At 45.9% G+C, this 15,997-nt stretch overlaps 1 protein-coding gene across 2 annotated transcripts in view; it reads right to left on the reverse strand.

Moving 5' to 3' along the window:
• Positions 1-5,505, reverse strand: part of DYNC2I1 (dynein 2 intermediate chain 1) — a 37,286-nt gene extending 31,781 nt beyond the window's left edge. The window contains exons 1-3 of one of the 2 annotated variants that reach the window (XM_049715185.1): positions 5,188-5,505; positions 2,978-3,031; positions 1,772-2,177 (exon numbers count right to left, since the gene is read on the reverse strand). In XM_049715185.1, the coding sequence (XP_049571142.1) occupies positions 1,772-2,177; positions 2,978-3,031; positions 5,188-5,274 (547 nt within the window). In that variant the 5' untranslated portion in view covers positions 5,275-5,505. The remainder of the gene's footprint in view (positions 1-1,771; positions 2,178-2,977; positions 3,032-5,187) is intronic. The other variant, XM_049715184.1, reaches the window with a different exon arrangement.
• Positions 5,506-15,997: the final 10,492 nt, after the last annotated feature.

Consider the following 15,997-nt stretch of genomic DNA (forward strand, 5'->3'; position numbering starts at 1 on the left):
AGATCAGGCAGCAGACCAAAGGACTGATCTGAAACCAAAACAGACTGTATTACTAAAAAGTACCGGGCTTCCCTGGGGGCACAATGGTTAGGAGTCCACCTGCCAGTGCAGGGGACACAGGTTCCAGCCCTGGTCCAGGAAGATCCCACATGCCGTGGAGCAACTAAGCCTGTGTGCCACAACTACTGAGCCTATACTCTAGAGCCCGTGAGCCACAACTACTGAGCCCGTGCACCACAACTACCGAGCCCACGTGCCACAGCTACTGAAGCCCGCACGCCTAGAGCCCACAAGCCACAACTACTAAGCCCACGTGCCACAACTACTGAGCCCGCGAGCCACAACTACTGAGCCCGTGTGCCACAGCTACTGAGCCTGCGCACCACAGCTACTGAGCCCGCATGCCTAGAGCCCACGAGCCACTACTGAGTCCATGTGCCACAACTACTGAGTCTGTGTGCCACAACTATTGAAGCCCATGTGCCACAACTACTGAAGCCCACGTGCCTAGAGCCCGTGCTCCGCAACAAGAGAAGCCACTACAATGAGAAGCCCATGCAGAGGAATGAAGAGTAGCCACCGCTCGCCGCAACTAGAGAAAGCAACGAAGACCCAACACAGCCATAACTAACTAAATAAATAAATTTATTTTAAAAATAAAAAATTTAATTAAATTTAAAAATACCAAGAACATCAAAATAATAATCCTAAAGAGAGGCAATGGATAGTCAGGTAGTCAGTGTTAAACTTAATTAGAGATAACCCTCTTAACCCCAGCTCTGCCCCAGCATTCGGCCTGGCAGAGATGCACACTCGGGTCCTCGGGGCCTGAGCCCCTGCACAGGAGGGACACACTCCAACAGGGGCCACAAACCGAGGTCCTAGTCCCATCGTGTTCACAGCCTGAGGATTCTAAGAGTCACTACATGCTCTTCTCATATGTTCCTTTTTTGTTTATGTTGGCTAGTTTGAATTTTTTTATAGGAAGCAGACACTATTTGCATAATAAAAAATAATGAAGATACTTATTTCCATTTTGGGGAGGAAAAAGTTATGTACCTCTACCTTAGAATGCCTAGGAATTTGGACAAATAATATTTAAATACGGCTTAAATCTGACACTTTTGAGGAATTCTTTTTTATCAAAGAGCATTATTTTTGTTTATTTACAACGTGGATTACGATCTATTGAGGTAATAAACCTAAAATATATTTCAATGGTAAAACTCCAGCAAATCATGAGAAAACTGTTACTCCTTTTGTTCACTGAAATGAGTTTTTAAAAACCCGAAAGAAGGCTTCCCTGGTGGCGCTGTGGTTGAGAGTCTGCCTGCCAATGCAGGGGACACGGGTTCGAGCCCTAGTCTGGGAGGATCCCACATGCCACGGAGCGACTAGGCCCGTGAGCCACAACTACTGAGCCTGCGCGTCTGGAGCCTGTGCTCCACAACAAGAGAGGCCAAGATAGCGAGGCCCGCGCACTGCGATGAAGAGTGGCCCCCGCTTGCCACAACTAGAGAAAGCCCTCACACAGAAACGAAGACCCAACACAGCAAAAAAAAAAATAATAATTAATTAATTAATTAATTAACTCCTACCCCCAACATCTTCTAAAAAAAAAAACCCGAAAGAAAAGAGTGCAAAGAGCACACGCGAGCACCACCGGGGCCTCCCACTTCACAGTCAAAGCCGAGACCTTCATAAAAACCAGGAGAGAAAACAAGCGGGGAGGGGCCACCTCCAAGGAGGAAAGTGCCCCCGAGTCACAGACCTGCCCGCCTGTGCTCGGGCCTGTCTCGGTCCCTGTCGCGGTCGCGGTCGCCGCCCAGCCGGCTGCGGTGCGCGGCCACCTGCCGCAGCTCCGCCGGCCGCGCCCGGCCCCTCTTGCGCTCCTTCGCTCGGCCGTGGGGCTTCTCCGCGTCCCGCTCCTGGTGCTTCTCCTGTGGCCGGCCCCTGTCCTTCCTGCTGTCCCGCGGCTTGTCCCTGTCCCTGTCCCCGCGGGGGCGCCCCCCGGCAGCCTGGCCGTCCCTCTCGGCCGCGCTCTCTCTGTACTCGGCGTCACGGTCTGGGGCGCTGGGTCTGCGCTCTTTGCGGTCCGCCCGGTCCGCCTCTAACTCCCTCCGCGGCTTCCTGGCTCTGGGCCTCGTCTCTTCCGTGGGACTGGCTGATCGAGCGCCCTGCGCGAGAGAAGGACAACGGGGCTCTGAACCCAGGCTCATACTCACTGAAGGGCCCTAAGAAGCGCTGGCGTCAACTGCTCCCCATCCCGGCACGACGGGCCGGGACGCAGACTCTGGAACCCGCAGAAGCGGGCTCAGCTTGGCAGCCCGTGCTTGGCGAGGCGCCCACTTACAGGGACGTCCCCGTGTGCTGGCAGATCAAACCTAAAGCGCTACGTGAGTCAGAAAGAAAAGAAAGGGGCGCTGAGGCTGTGCGGGAAAGTCTCCAGGACACTATCCGCCGGGGCCCCCCTCAAGGAACAAGGACCCTTGTCGGAAACTCTCAGGAGGTCTTTTGTTTGGCCATGCTGCGCAGCATGCGGGATCTTAGTTCCATGACCAGGATCGAACCCGAGCCCCCCCGCACTGGAAGCATGGAGTCTGAAACACTGACGGACCACCGGGGAAGCCCCCTCTCAGGAGGTCTTGATCGCAACCCCTCAGCCCCGCACACACATGCACACAGACCACACACGCGCACACGCACTCACACACTCACAAGGCCCGAGCTCTGAACGCTGACAGGAACCCGACTGGTGGAATGCTGGGCCGAACTGGGACGGAAAACCCGATCCAAGAGGGTTCCAGAGCAATTAACCACATGGCTTTATCTCTGAGTCAAACCACCTCTGAAATGAGCCACATGGAAGCAAAGTTGTGCAGAGCTGAGAACCCGGTAACACTGTGCAAGATTACCATCCAGGGTCCAAACAGACCCCAACTCAAATCTGTTTTCCCAAATCTTTAAAATATATTACCCAAAGGTGTTTTCTGAGCTCATCTTCTTTCCAAGTATCATCTTTGGTTCTTCTCTAAAAAGAAAAGTATAGAGTTAGAATTTTTAAAGTTTAAAATATCTAATTTTTATGCTCCAGTGAGCTGATTTTTCATCAGACCATTTTAGTCAATGGCAATCCTCGGTATGCCAGAAATTACTGTCTATCTACAAGAATAAAAGGCAATACGAACACCGATTTTTTAAAATTACCCACAAATGATCACAGGCTACTTCATATTCATGCTGCTCCGAGGCTCGGGCCCACCACAGGCACCCAGCCCCACCTCCCCTCGGCGGACTCAGGGCGGACTCCTCGGTGGGATCTGTGCCGGGCAGGTGCCTCTTCGGGTGCTAAGAGCACACAAGCCCACAACCAGGGGCTCCCGGCCACGTGCACGGGGTGATAAATAACAAAAGCCACCAAGGATGTTTTCCCATAGAGAACAAGGTAAATATACCCTGTCTACCTCATTTCCCTTTGAGACACTCTGCCTTATACAGGGCGCTTTGGTGTGTTTAAAATTTAAAGCAAATGGAGTACAAGTGAAAATGAAAACATATTCACGGATCAGCCACCAAAAATTTTCCTGTTGATGTGAAAATGAGGGAAGCAGAAAAAAATTCACAACAGCTCATAAACACTCTAAGGAGAAATAAATAAAAAGCAACCAGGCCAAGAATCTACCAAAGCACAACCAGAAAGTACATCGTGCCCTGCTGTCACTGGAACACGTATTCTTTTCTGATAAATTGGTCGATTTAGCAAAAGGGGTCCACGGTAAGACATGGTGAAGATGGTCAGCGGCAGTTAGCATAGCTATAACCTGCAGCTGCTGAACTTTAAAATGTTTTCTCTCTCAAGTTAACGGCTCTTTAGAGAGGTTTAATACTTGACCTTTTCCAAACAAATGGGCCAAACCCGACGGAGAGCATATGCGCTGCTTGTGGAGCGGGTAGCCTCTGTGACGAGTGTGTGGGAAACGGGCTTTTAACGGCTGTGGTTGCATTACTGAGGCCAATAGAGTAAAAACACCTGAAGGCAACAGATCACCAGAGACCCCAGGGCTTCCCGGCCGCCTCTTCCGTTTTCACCAACAAAACCCAGCTTCGGGCTTTACTTCATCCTGAAGCTTTTCTTTCTTTCCTTTCTTTTTTCTCTTGTAAATTTTTAAAGCTGTAAAATGACACAGAGCTCCTCGTGCCCAACACAGCCCCATTTGTCACATGTATCCCCAGAAACTCCACGCACAGCCCGTGTATGTGAGACCACAGCACTTCAGACCAGGAGCCCCCCTGCCCCATGCCCTCCACTCAGCCAGGGTCCTGCCCTGTGAGGCAGGCAGGCAAGTAAATTAAAACTGACGCTCCAAGTAGGCAGGCAGCATTTCCTCCTGCGAGAGGAAGAAACCCCACCCTGAAAACAAAAGAAAACCCCAGGAGAGCTGCCTGAACAGCAGAACCTCCAACCTCCTTATCTAAGGGTAACCTAAATACAGACATACCCCTCCTACTTACCTGTACATACAGGTATGTACGTGTTCACACTGCTCGATGTCCTTCCTGATGCAATCACACCACATAGCTCTACAGTGGACACTGCCTATATAATCACCGTATGATAACTGATGACAGACTGACATTATAATGCAGTGATCCCAGTTCAGGCAAACAAAAGCGGTGGCCATTGAGGATCTGGTCTCAGACACGTACCTGCGCCACTGAGAACCTGAACTTTTCCTGAACTGCACCAGATCCAAGAACACTACCAGTCATCAGAACAGCGCCTGCCAGCTGCGAGGACCCCAGCCAAGCCCTCACTTCTTCCAAGCGCCAACGATCATTCTTGACAAACAGCTCATGGAGCTAACCGTTTTGCCTTTATAAGCCGCCCTCACTTTGCAGTTCAAGAGCTTGAATCTGTGTCTTCCGGGCTGCAGTCATAACAAACGCCAAATAAACACGTTTTTATCTCAATCAAGTCTCCATTTCTAAAATTTTGGTTAACACAACTTTTAAAACATCCTATAAACAAATCACAGAAAACTTAAGTTATGGAATAACTTATGAAAATGTAGAGAGATTGGTTCAAGATGGCAGAGTAGAAGGACGTGCTCTCACTCCTGCTTGTGAGAACACCGGAATCACAACAAACTGCTGAACAATCATTGACAGGAAGAAACTGGAACTCACCAAAAAAGATACCCCACATCCAAATACAAAGGAGAGGCCACAAAGAGACAGTAGGAGGGGCGAAATCACAATAAAATCAAATCCCATAACTGCTGGGTGGGTGACTCACAAACTGGAGAACACTTATACCACAGAAGTCCACCCACTGGATTGAAGGTTCTGAACCACACGTCAGGCTTCCAAACCTGGGGGTCCGGCAACGGGAGGAGGAATTCCTAGAGAATCAGACTTTGAAGGCTAGCGGGATTTGACTGCAGGACTTCGACAGGACTGGGGGAAACAGAGACTCCACTCTTGGAGGGCACACACAAAGTAGTGTGCGCATCGGGACCCAGGGGAAGGAGCAGGGACCCCATAGGAGACTGAACCAGACCTACCTGCTAGTGTTGGAGGGTCTCCTGCACAGACAGGGGGTGGCTGTGGCTCACCATGGGACACTGGCAGCAGAAATTCTGGGAAGTACTCCCTGGCGTGAGCCCTCCCAGAGTCCGCCATTAGCCCCACCAAAGAGCCCGGGTAGGCTCCAGTGTTGGGTCGCCTTAGGCCAAACACCAAAAGGGAGGGGACAGCCCCACCCATCAGCAGACAAGCCCATTAAAGTTTTACTGAGCTCTGCCCACCAGAGCAACAGCCAGCTCTACCCACCACCAGTCCCTCCCGTCAGGAAACTTGCACAAGCCTCTTAGATAGCCTGATCCACCAGAGGGCAGGCAGCAGAAGCAAGAACTACAATCCTGCAGCCTGTGGAACAAAAACCACATTCACAGAAAGACAGACAAGATGAAAAGGCAGAGGGCTACGTACCAGATGAAGGAACAAGATAAAACCCCAGGAAAACAACTAAATGAAGTGGAGATAGGCAACCTTCCAGAAAAAGAATTCAGAATAATGATAGTGAAGATGATCCAGGACCTCGGAAAAAGAATGGAGGCAAAGATCAAGAAGATGCAAGAAATGTTTAACAAAGATCTAGAAGAACTAAAGAACAAACAAACAGAGATGAATAATACAATAACTGAAAGAAAAACTACACTAGAAGGAATCAATAGCAGAATAACTGAGGCAGAAGAACGGATAAGTGACCTGCAAGACAGAATGGTGGAATTCACTGCTGTGGAACAGAATAAAGAAAAAAGAATGAAAAGAAGTGAAGACAGCCTAAGAGACCTCTGGGACAACATTAAATGCAACAACATTCGCATTATAGGGGTCCCAGAAGGAGAAGAGAGAGAGAAAGGACCCGAGAAAATATTTGAAGAGATTATAGTTGAAAACTTCCCTAAGATGGGAAAGGAAATAGCCACCCAAGTCGAGGAAGCACAGAGAGTCTCATACAGGATAAACCAAAGGAGAAACATGCCAAGACACATAAAAATCAAACTGGCAAAAATTAAAGACAAAGAAAACGAATTGAAAGCATCAAGGGTAAAATGACAACATACAAGGGAACTCCCATAAGATTAACGGCTGATTTCTCAGCAGAAACTCTACAAGCCAGAAGGGAGTGGCATGATATACTTAAAGCATGAAAGGGAAGAACATACAACCAAGATTACTCTACCCAGCTAGGATTTCATTCAGATTCGATGGAGAAATCAAAAGCTTTACAGTCAAGCAAAAGCTAAGACAATTCAGCACCACCAAACCAGCTCTACAACAAATGCTAAAGGAACTTCTCTAAGTGGGAAACACAAGAGAAGAATAGGACCTACAAAAACAAACCCAAAACAATTGAGAAAATGGTCACAGGAACATACATATCGATAATTACCTTAAACATGAATGGATTAAATGCTCCAACCAAAAGACACAGGCTTGCTGAATGGATACAAAAACAAGACTCATATATATGCTGTCTACAAGAGACCCACCTCAGACCTAGGGACACATACAGACTGAAAGCGAGGGGATGGAAAAAGATATTCCATGCAAATGGAAATCAAAAGAAAGCTGGAGTAGCTATACTCATATCAGAAAAAATAGACTTTAAAATAAACAATGTTACAAGAGACAAGGAAGGACACTACATAATGATCAAGGGATCAATCCAAGAAGAAGATATAACAATTATAAATATATATGCACCCAACATAGGAGCACCTCAATACATAAGGCAACTGCTAACAGCTATAAAAGAGGAAATTGACAGTAACACAATAATAATGGGGGACTTTAACACCTCACTTACACCAATGGACAGATCATCCAAACAGAAAATTAATAAGAAACACAAGCTTTAAATGACACGATAGACTAGATAGATTTAATTGATATTTATAAGACATTCCATCCAAAAACAGCAGATTACACCTTCTTCTCAAGTGCACACGGAACATTCTCCAGGATAGATCACATCTTGGGTCACAAACCAAGCCTCAGTAAATTTAAGAAAATTGAAATCATATCAAGCATCTTTTCTGACCACAACACTATGAGATAAGAAATGAATTACAGGGAAAAAAACGTAAAAAACACAGACACATGGAGACTAAACAATACGTTACTAAATAACCAAGAGATCACTAAAGAAATCAAAGAGGAAATCAAAAAATACCTACGGACAAATGACAATGAAAACACGGTGATCCAAAACCTATGGGATGCGGCAAAAGCAGTTCTAAGCGGGAAGTTTATAGCTATACAAGCCTACCTCAAGAAACAAGAGAAATCTCAAATAAACAATCTAACCTTACACCGAAAGGAACTAGAGAAAGAAGAACAAACAAAACCCAAAATTAGCAGAAGAAATCATAAAGATCAGAGCAGAAATAAATGAAATAGAAACAAAGAAAGCAATAGCAAGAATCAATAAAACTAAAAGCTGGTTCCTTGAGAAGATAAGGAAAATTGATAAACCATTAGGCCGACTCATCAAGAAAAAGAAGGAGAGGACTCAAATCAATAAAATTAGAAATGAAAAAGGAGAAGTTACAATAGACACCTCAGAAATACAAAGCATCCTAAGAGACTACTACAAGCAACTCTATGCAAATAAAATGGACAACCTGGAAGAAATGGACAAATTCTTAGAAAGGTATAACCTTCCAAGACTGAACCAAAAAGAAACAGAAAATATGAACAGACCAATCACAAGTAATGAAATTGAAACTGTGATTAAAAATCTTCCAACAAACAAAAGTCCAGGACCAGATGGCTTCACAGGTGAATTCTATCAAACATTTAGAGAACAGCTAACACCCATCCTTCTCAGACTCTTCCAAAAAATTGCAGAGGAAGGAACACTCCCAAACTCATTCTATGAGGCCACCATCACCCTGATACCAAAACCAGACAAAGATACTACAAAAAAAGAAAATTACAGACCAATATCACTGATGAATATAGATGCAAAGATCCTCAACAAAATACTAGCAAACAGAATCCAACAGCACGTTAAAAGGATCATACACCATGATCAAGTGGGATTCATACCAGGGATGCAAGGATTCTACAATATACGCAAATCAATCAATGTGATACACCATATTAACAAGTTGAAGAATAAAAACCATATGATCATCTCAATAGATGCAGAAAAAGCTTTTGACAAAATTCAACACCCATTTATGATAAAAACTCTCCAGAAAGTGGGCATAGAGGGAACCTACCTCAACATAATAAAGGCCATATATGACAAACCCACAGCAAATATCATTCTCAATGGTGACAAACTGAAAGCATTTCCTCTAAGATCAGGAACAAGACAAGGATGTCAACTCTCACCACTATTATTCAACATAGCTTTGGAAGTCCTAGCCATGGCAATCAGAGAAGAAAAAGAAATAAAAGGAATACAAATTGGAAAAGAAGAAGTAAAACTGTCACTGTTTGCAGATGACATGACACCATACACAGAGAATCCTAAAGATGACACCAGAAAACTACTAGAACTAATCAATGAATTTGGTAAATTTGCAGGATACAAAATTAATGCACAGAAATCTCTTGCATTCCTATATACTAATAATGAAAAATCTGAAAGAGAAATTAAGGAAACACTCCCATTTACCACTGCAACAAAAATAATAAAATACCTTGGAATAAACCTACCTAAGACAAAAGACCTGTATGCAGAAAACTATAAGACACTGAGGAAAGAAATTAAAGATGATACAAACAGATGGAGAGATACACCATGTTCTTGGATTGGAAGAATCAATATTGTGAAAATGACTATACTACCCAAAGCAATCTACAGATTCAATGCAATCCCTATCAAATTACCAACAGCCTTTTTTACACAACTAGAACAAAAAATCTTAAAATCTGTATTGAGACAAAAAAGACCCTGAATAGCCAATGCAATCTTGAGGGAAAAAAAAGGAGCTGGAGGAATCAGACTCCCTGACTTCAGACTATACTACAAAGCTACAGTAATCAAGTCAATATGGTACTGGCACAAAAACAGAAATACAGATCAATGGAACAAGATAGAAAGCCCAGAGATAAACCCAGGCACCTATGGTCAACTAATCTATGACAAAGAAGGCAAGGATATACAATGGAGAAAAGGCAGTCTCGTCAATAAGTGGTGCTGGGAAAACTGGACAGCTACATGTAAAAGAATGAAATTAGAACACTCCCTAACACCATACATAAAAATAAACTCAAAATGTATTAGATACCTAAATGTAAGACCGGGCATTATAAAACTCTTAGAGGAAAACATAGGAAGAACACTCTTTGACATAAACTAGAGCAAGATCTTTTTTGATCCACCTCCTACAGTAATGGAAATAAAAACAAAACTAAACAAATGGGACCTAATGAAACTTAAAAGCTTTTGCACAGCAAAGGAAACCATAAACAAGACGAAAAGACAACCCTCAGAATGGGAGAAAATATTTGCAAATGAAGCAAGGGACAAAGGATTAATCTCCAAAATATATAAACAGCTCATGCAGCTCAATATTAAAAGAACAAACAACCCAATCCAAAAATGGGCAGAAGACCTAAACAGACATTTCTCCAAAGAAGACATACAGATGGCCAAGAAGCACATGAAAAGCTGCTCCACATGACTAATTATTAGAGAAATGCAAATCAAACCTACAGTGAGGTATCACCTCACACCAGTTAGAATGGGCATCATCAGAAAATCTACAAACAACAAATGCTGCAGAGAGTGTGGAGAAAAGGGAACCCTCTTGTACTGCTGGTGGGAATGTAAATTGATACAGCCACTATGGAGAACGGTGTGGAGGTTCCTTAAAAAACTAAAAACAGTATTACCATATTGACCCAGCAATCCCACTACTGGGCATATACACTGAGAAAACCATAATTCAAAAAGACACATGCCCCCTAGTGTTCATTGCAGCACTGTTTACAATAGCCAGGACATGGAAGCAACCTGTGTCCATCAACAGATAAATAGATAAAGAAAATGTGGTATATATATACAATGGAATATTACTCAGCCATAAAAAGGAACGAAATTGAGTCAGGTGTAGAGACGTGGATGGATCTAGAGACTGCCATACAGAGTGAAGTAAGTCAGAAAGAGAAAAATAAATATCGTATATTAACGCATATATATGTAACCTAGAAAAATGGTACAGATGAACTGGTTTACAGGGCAGAAATTGAGACACAGAAGTAGAGAACAAACATACAGACACCAAGGGGGGAGAGCGGCGGGGGGGTGGTGGTGGGATGAATGGGAGATTGGTATTGACATATATACACTGATGTGTATAAAATGGATGACTACTGGTAACTGACTACACTGCGGAACTGAATGAATAAGCATTTTCAGAACTCTAATGGAAAACTGATGAATTCATAAAAGTCCTAACAAAAGATCAAGATAAAAAAAATTAATTACATGGGACTGAGCGAACTGATGAGGATGATTATAATTTTTGTTACTTTCTGTTTGAATACAAAAAAAAATCCCACAAGGACTCAGAGGCAAAAAATATACAAATCAATTTTCACTGCAAAGTAAAGGAGCTGCGGGCTTCCCTGGTGGCGCAGTGGTTGAGAGTCTGCCTGCAGATGCAAGGCAAACGGGTTCGTGCCCCGGTCCGGGAAGATCCCACAGGCCGCGGAGCGGCTGGGCCCGTGAGCCATGGCCGCTGAGCCTGCGCGTCCAGAGCCTGTGCTCCGCAACGGGAGAGGCCACAGCGGTGAGAGGCCCGCGTACCACACACAAAAAAAATAAGTAAAGGAGCTGTTACAGTGGAGGATTCCTGGACTGAATATCAATATTAGGACACAGTGTGAGTGTGTTTCGTGTTTGGTAATTGCAATCATTGTTGCTTTTGTTGTGGTCATCCAGTTACAATGCTTGGTGTCAGTTTATTTGTCTCTTGTAAAAATAAAATACAGTGTGTGTGTGTGTGTGTGTGTGAAAAAAAATAAAATGAATGACTACTAAGAACCTGCTGTATAAAAAAATAAATAAAATAAAATTCAAAAAAAGGAAAGAAAATGTAAGGGGCCGGTGTAGAAGATGACAGCGGTCAGGAAGTTTGTGAGCTTAAAAATAAATGGAGGGCAGCCAAGGCACTAACTTCCTAATCCATATTATTAACATTATAAAAGTGGATGATAGAAAAAAAATGGAATAGGAGGGAAGGTACGAAGAAATGCATGCAAACTAAATTCCTCGTCTTTTAGCGGGAATCCACAGACAAGCGGAACGACTACAGTTCACAGTTAGTGAGTTAATAACACCATTCTAAGCACTTTTATTTGTAGAACCTCATCCAATCCTACTAGTACTGTCCCTATTTATTCGCTGGGAAATAGACACGTCGGTAACTTTCCCACGGTCGCACGCGCAGCCAGAATTCCAGTCCCGGCCCTGGTGCGACCTCCGCCCGCGAGCAGGTGGACGGTCCCGGCGGGGACGGGTCTCCCCGCGCGGCGTTCACACTCACCTTCCCGGGCTCCATCGCCGCGCGCAGGACCGGGCGGCCACGCTGCCCTCAGCAGGGCCAGGCCCCGGGAGGAGACGCCCCGGCACCCGCACCCTTGGCCGGGCCGGCGTCCCGCCTCCTAGCAACCAGCAGGCTGGACAGCCGAGCGCCAAGCGACCGTCGGCCCAGCGTGCCCCGCGGCCTCCTCCAGCGCGCCTGCGCCTCCCCGCCTCCTGGCAACTGGTAGGAGGGGCAGCGGAGCGCAGAGCAACCGCCGGACCGGCATGCCCCGCGCCGCGCCTGCGCCTCCCCGCCTTCTAGCAACAGACAGGCGGGGCAGCAGAGCGCCGAGCGACCGCCGGCCCGGCATGCCACGCGGCTGCCGCCAGCGCGCCTGCGCTTCCCCGCCTTCTAGCAACCGACAGGCGGGGCCGCAGAGCGCTGAGCGACCGCCATCCTGTGACTCCCGGGAGGCCCAAAGGAAGCGGGGGGAGGTGCAGAAGGAGGCTGAGCGCTGCGGGGACTCTCGCCGGGTGGGATGTGTGTTTCCGGGGGCGCGGGGTCTGCCGCCTGCTGTGAGGCCCGGCGGTGCTCGGGGCGGGGAAGAAGCCGGGCTGAGCCTGCGGGCTGCCGGCAGGACCGGAGCTGCAGCAGGGAAACAAGCAAACCCGCCTTTCGAAGCGGGAGCGGAGGGAGCTTTCCTTCCGCGGAGGCTCTCGATCCTCGAGTTACTTTGCCTGTGGTTGTCGTTTCGTAGGACATATTTTGCAGGATTGGTAGGAATCACAAAGTATCTGAAAAAGTAATTGTTGAAAGACGCAGCTTTTATACAAATCAAGAGACGAGAGGACTGAAATACTGACACATGGTCTGCATCTCACATTTATTTTACCACAACTATTTTCTTTAAAGCTTAAAATAAAAGCCAGCCTTAAACCTGCAAGGCTGGAGAGGTGTGGGTCCCACGCCCGTGTTGCACGTTATAACTGACATTTAGCCCTGATTCTGCAAACTGTTTCGCGTCTGTTTAGCCTGCAAATGTTACTTAGAAAAGATTCCACTTACCGTTTTCACACGAGAGAGAGAGAGAGAAGGCTCTCAAATCGTGTGCTAAGGAGCACATCGGTGAGCGTGTTACTAGGGGTCTGTGCTTTTGATGTCATGGTTTTTCTGTAGACACACTATTTTTCAGACGTTGTGTTTTTGAGTCACATACTATTACGGTTTATGGATCAATCTACATAAAAGCCATTTACTCAGCTCCTTGCCTTAGAGAAGTTAATAACAGATCTAATCGTCCTTTTATATTTAATTGTGCTCCGGTTTTGGAGTTTCCACTACTACCTTTTTCATTTTCACTCAGCAGGGCTTAGGAAGAACCAAACAGGAAAGGATGGTAGGAAAGGTAATTTCAGTGATAGCTATGATTTATTTAGGAACTGCTCCAAAGGAGGCACCAAACTGAAACCTTCCCCTTGGTAATTCATTTAATTCTCATAGCGTCCCTGTGAGATAGGCATGTTACTGTTTTTCAGATGAGGAGACTGAGGGCCAGAAAGATTAATTCAGTTGCCTAAATTCAGAAAGCTAGGGTGGTGGATGGTCTGACGCCAAAGTCCATTCTCTGTCAGCTGAGAAAACAGCTCATATTGGGAAAGCTTCAGACTGTTGACTGTAATGACAAAGTCATCAGCCACAGTATTAGATTAAGTCACGGACACGCACATTGCATGAATGAGCTGGGCTTGGCCCTGGAACCCTCAGAACCCTTCTTCCCCTCCCGAGTGCAGTCAAAACTCCTGTCAAGATGTGTCTTGAGTCTCTTCCTCATTTTTTTCCACTCCAGCCCCACCAATCCATCCTCTGTTGCAGGCAGCAATCCAACAGGTGACTCACCTCACCCCCTGCTTCTGTCTCCACCTGGCTCTCACTCGGTTGCACTCTTTTGTGACCAAACAGAATGATTTAGGGTTCCCCAAATGCACCATATTCACAGGGCTATCTCCTCTCTCTCACCATCCCCACAATATTTGCCGAAAAAATGTCAATAGAGGAAGTTAAAACGATCTTTCTCTCCTTGGACTTCTTAAAACAATTATTTTCTAAGTAACTTATTTGCCTTTCACATTTTATCTTGTGGTGTTTCTTCTATCATCTTTCTTCAATAGATGACTCACAAGTTCATTTGATGACATGGGGACTGTTAGAGTGCTGGAGACATAAATAAAACACTGCCTGGACCTCTAGTTGCTCATAATCGCCAGGAGCGAGAAATATGCAAACAATTATTAAATAATGTGAAAGTGTAAGAGCTACTCATAAAATGCAGTGCATGAGGAAGTGGCAAAATGTGCCTGGAGGAAAGGAATGAGGATGGGAAGGGCCTCATTTCAGGTGGAACTTGAAGCACAAAAAACCCAGGCAGAGACATGCAGAGAACATCTTAGGGGAAAAGAAATATAGGTGCAAGTGCAGAGGGAGGGAGAGGTTTGGAGAGTTTAGGAAATGTAATAATTGTATCTGTAACAGTGCTGTCCAGTAGAAATATAATACGGGCCACAGGGGTTATCATAAATTATCTAGTAGCCACATCTTAAGAAGTGAAAGGGGCTTCCCTGGGGGCACAGTGGTTAAGAGTCCGCCTGCCAATGCAGGTGACATGGGTTCGAGCCCTGGCCTGGGAAGATCCCACGTGCCGCGGAGCAACAAAGACGGTGCACCACAACTACTGAGCCTGCGCTCTAGAGCTCGCGAGCCACAACTACTGAACCCGCGTGCCTAGAGCCTGTGCTCCACAACAAAAGCCACCGCAATGAGAAGCCCACGCGCCACAACGAAGAATAGCCCCCGCTCGACACTAGAGAAAGCCCGCACGCAGCAACGAAGACCCAACGCAGCCAAAAATAAAAATTAATTAATTTAAAATAATAATTAAAAAAGTGAAAAACACAGATGAAATCAAATTTAATAAAATATTTAACCAAATATATACAAAATATTATCATTTTGTCATATAAAATATATTTACAATATTGAGTTGTTTTATACTTTTTTAATACTGGCCTCGAAATCCGTTGTGTATTTTGTACTGACAGCACACCTCAGTTCAGACTGGCCCCGTTTCCTGGGCTCACAGCCCCACGTGGCCAGTGGCTTCCACACTGGGCAGTGCAGGTCAGAACACAGGGTGTGTGAGTGGAGCGGGATGGCAGGAGACAAGGCTGGAATGGGGGACTGGGCCAGTTTGTCAAGGGCCCTGGAAGGCAGAGACTAGGTGGCGGCTTGGTGGCCTTTGGGCTCTGTTCAGCCTCGTGGCCTTTGTGCAGGCTGCTTCTCTGCCCGGATCCCTGCAGCTTTACCCCTGCTCACGCCAGAGCCTCCTCTGCTTCACCTGTGTCTGATTCGCTTGTCACAGTCTCCCATATCCTCTTCCGTGTAATTTAAAAATGTATGTCTGGGCTTCCCTGGTGGCGCAGTGGTTGAGAGTCTGCCTGCCAGTGCAGGGGACACGGGTTCGTGCCCCGGTCCGGGAAGATCCCACATGCCGCGGAGCGGCTGGGCCCGTGAGCCATGGCCACTGAGCTTGCGCGTCCGGAGCCTTTGCTCCTCAACGGGAGAGGCCACAACAGTGAGAGGCCCGCGTACCGGAAAAAAAAAAAAATGTATGTCCAACTCCTTCACTAGACTATAAACCAGTACAATTGCAGGTTGTGATAGAAACAAAAGCGCTTTTATTTTTTCACAGTAATAAGTAACTTTATTACAAAAGTCGCATCACGATAGTGTCACTGTAGTGTGTGGATATGAAACCTACCTGCCATGTTAACTAAGGGCTGGTGAGAAGTCACTAGCAGCGTGTTTTACAGCCTGCAGTAAAAGTGGGAATTACAGGGTACCTACTCTGTAGGGATTGTGAGGATTGAAGGATAATTCTGTAGAATAGT

This window comes from Orcinus orca, chromosome 9 (genome assembly GCF_937001465.1).
Source record: "Orcinus orca chromosome 9, mOrcOrc1.1, whole genome shotgun sequence".
NCBI classification, from domain to species: domain Eukaryota; kingdom Metazoa; phylum Chordata; class Mammalia; order Artiodactyla; family Delphinidae; genus Orcinus; species Orcinus orca.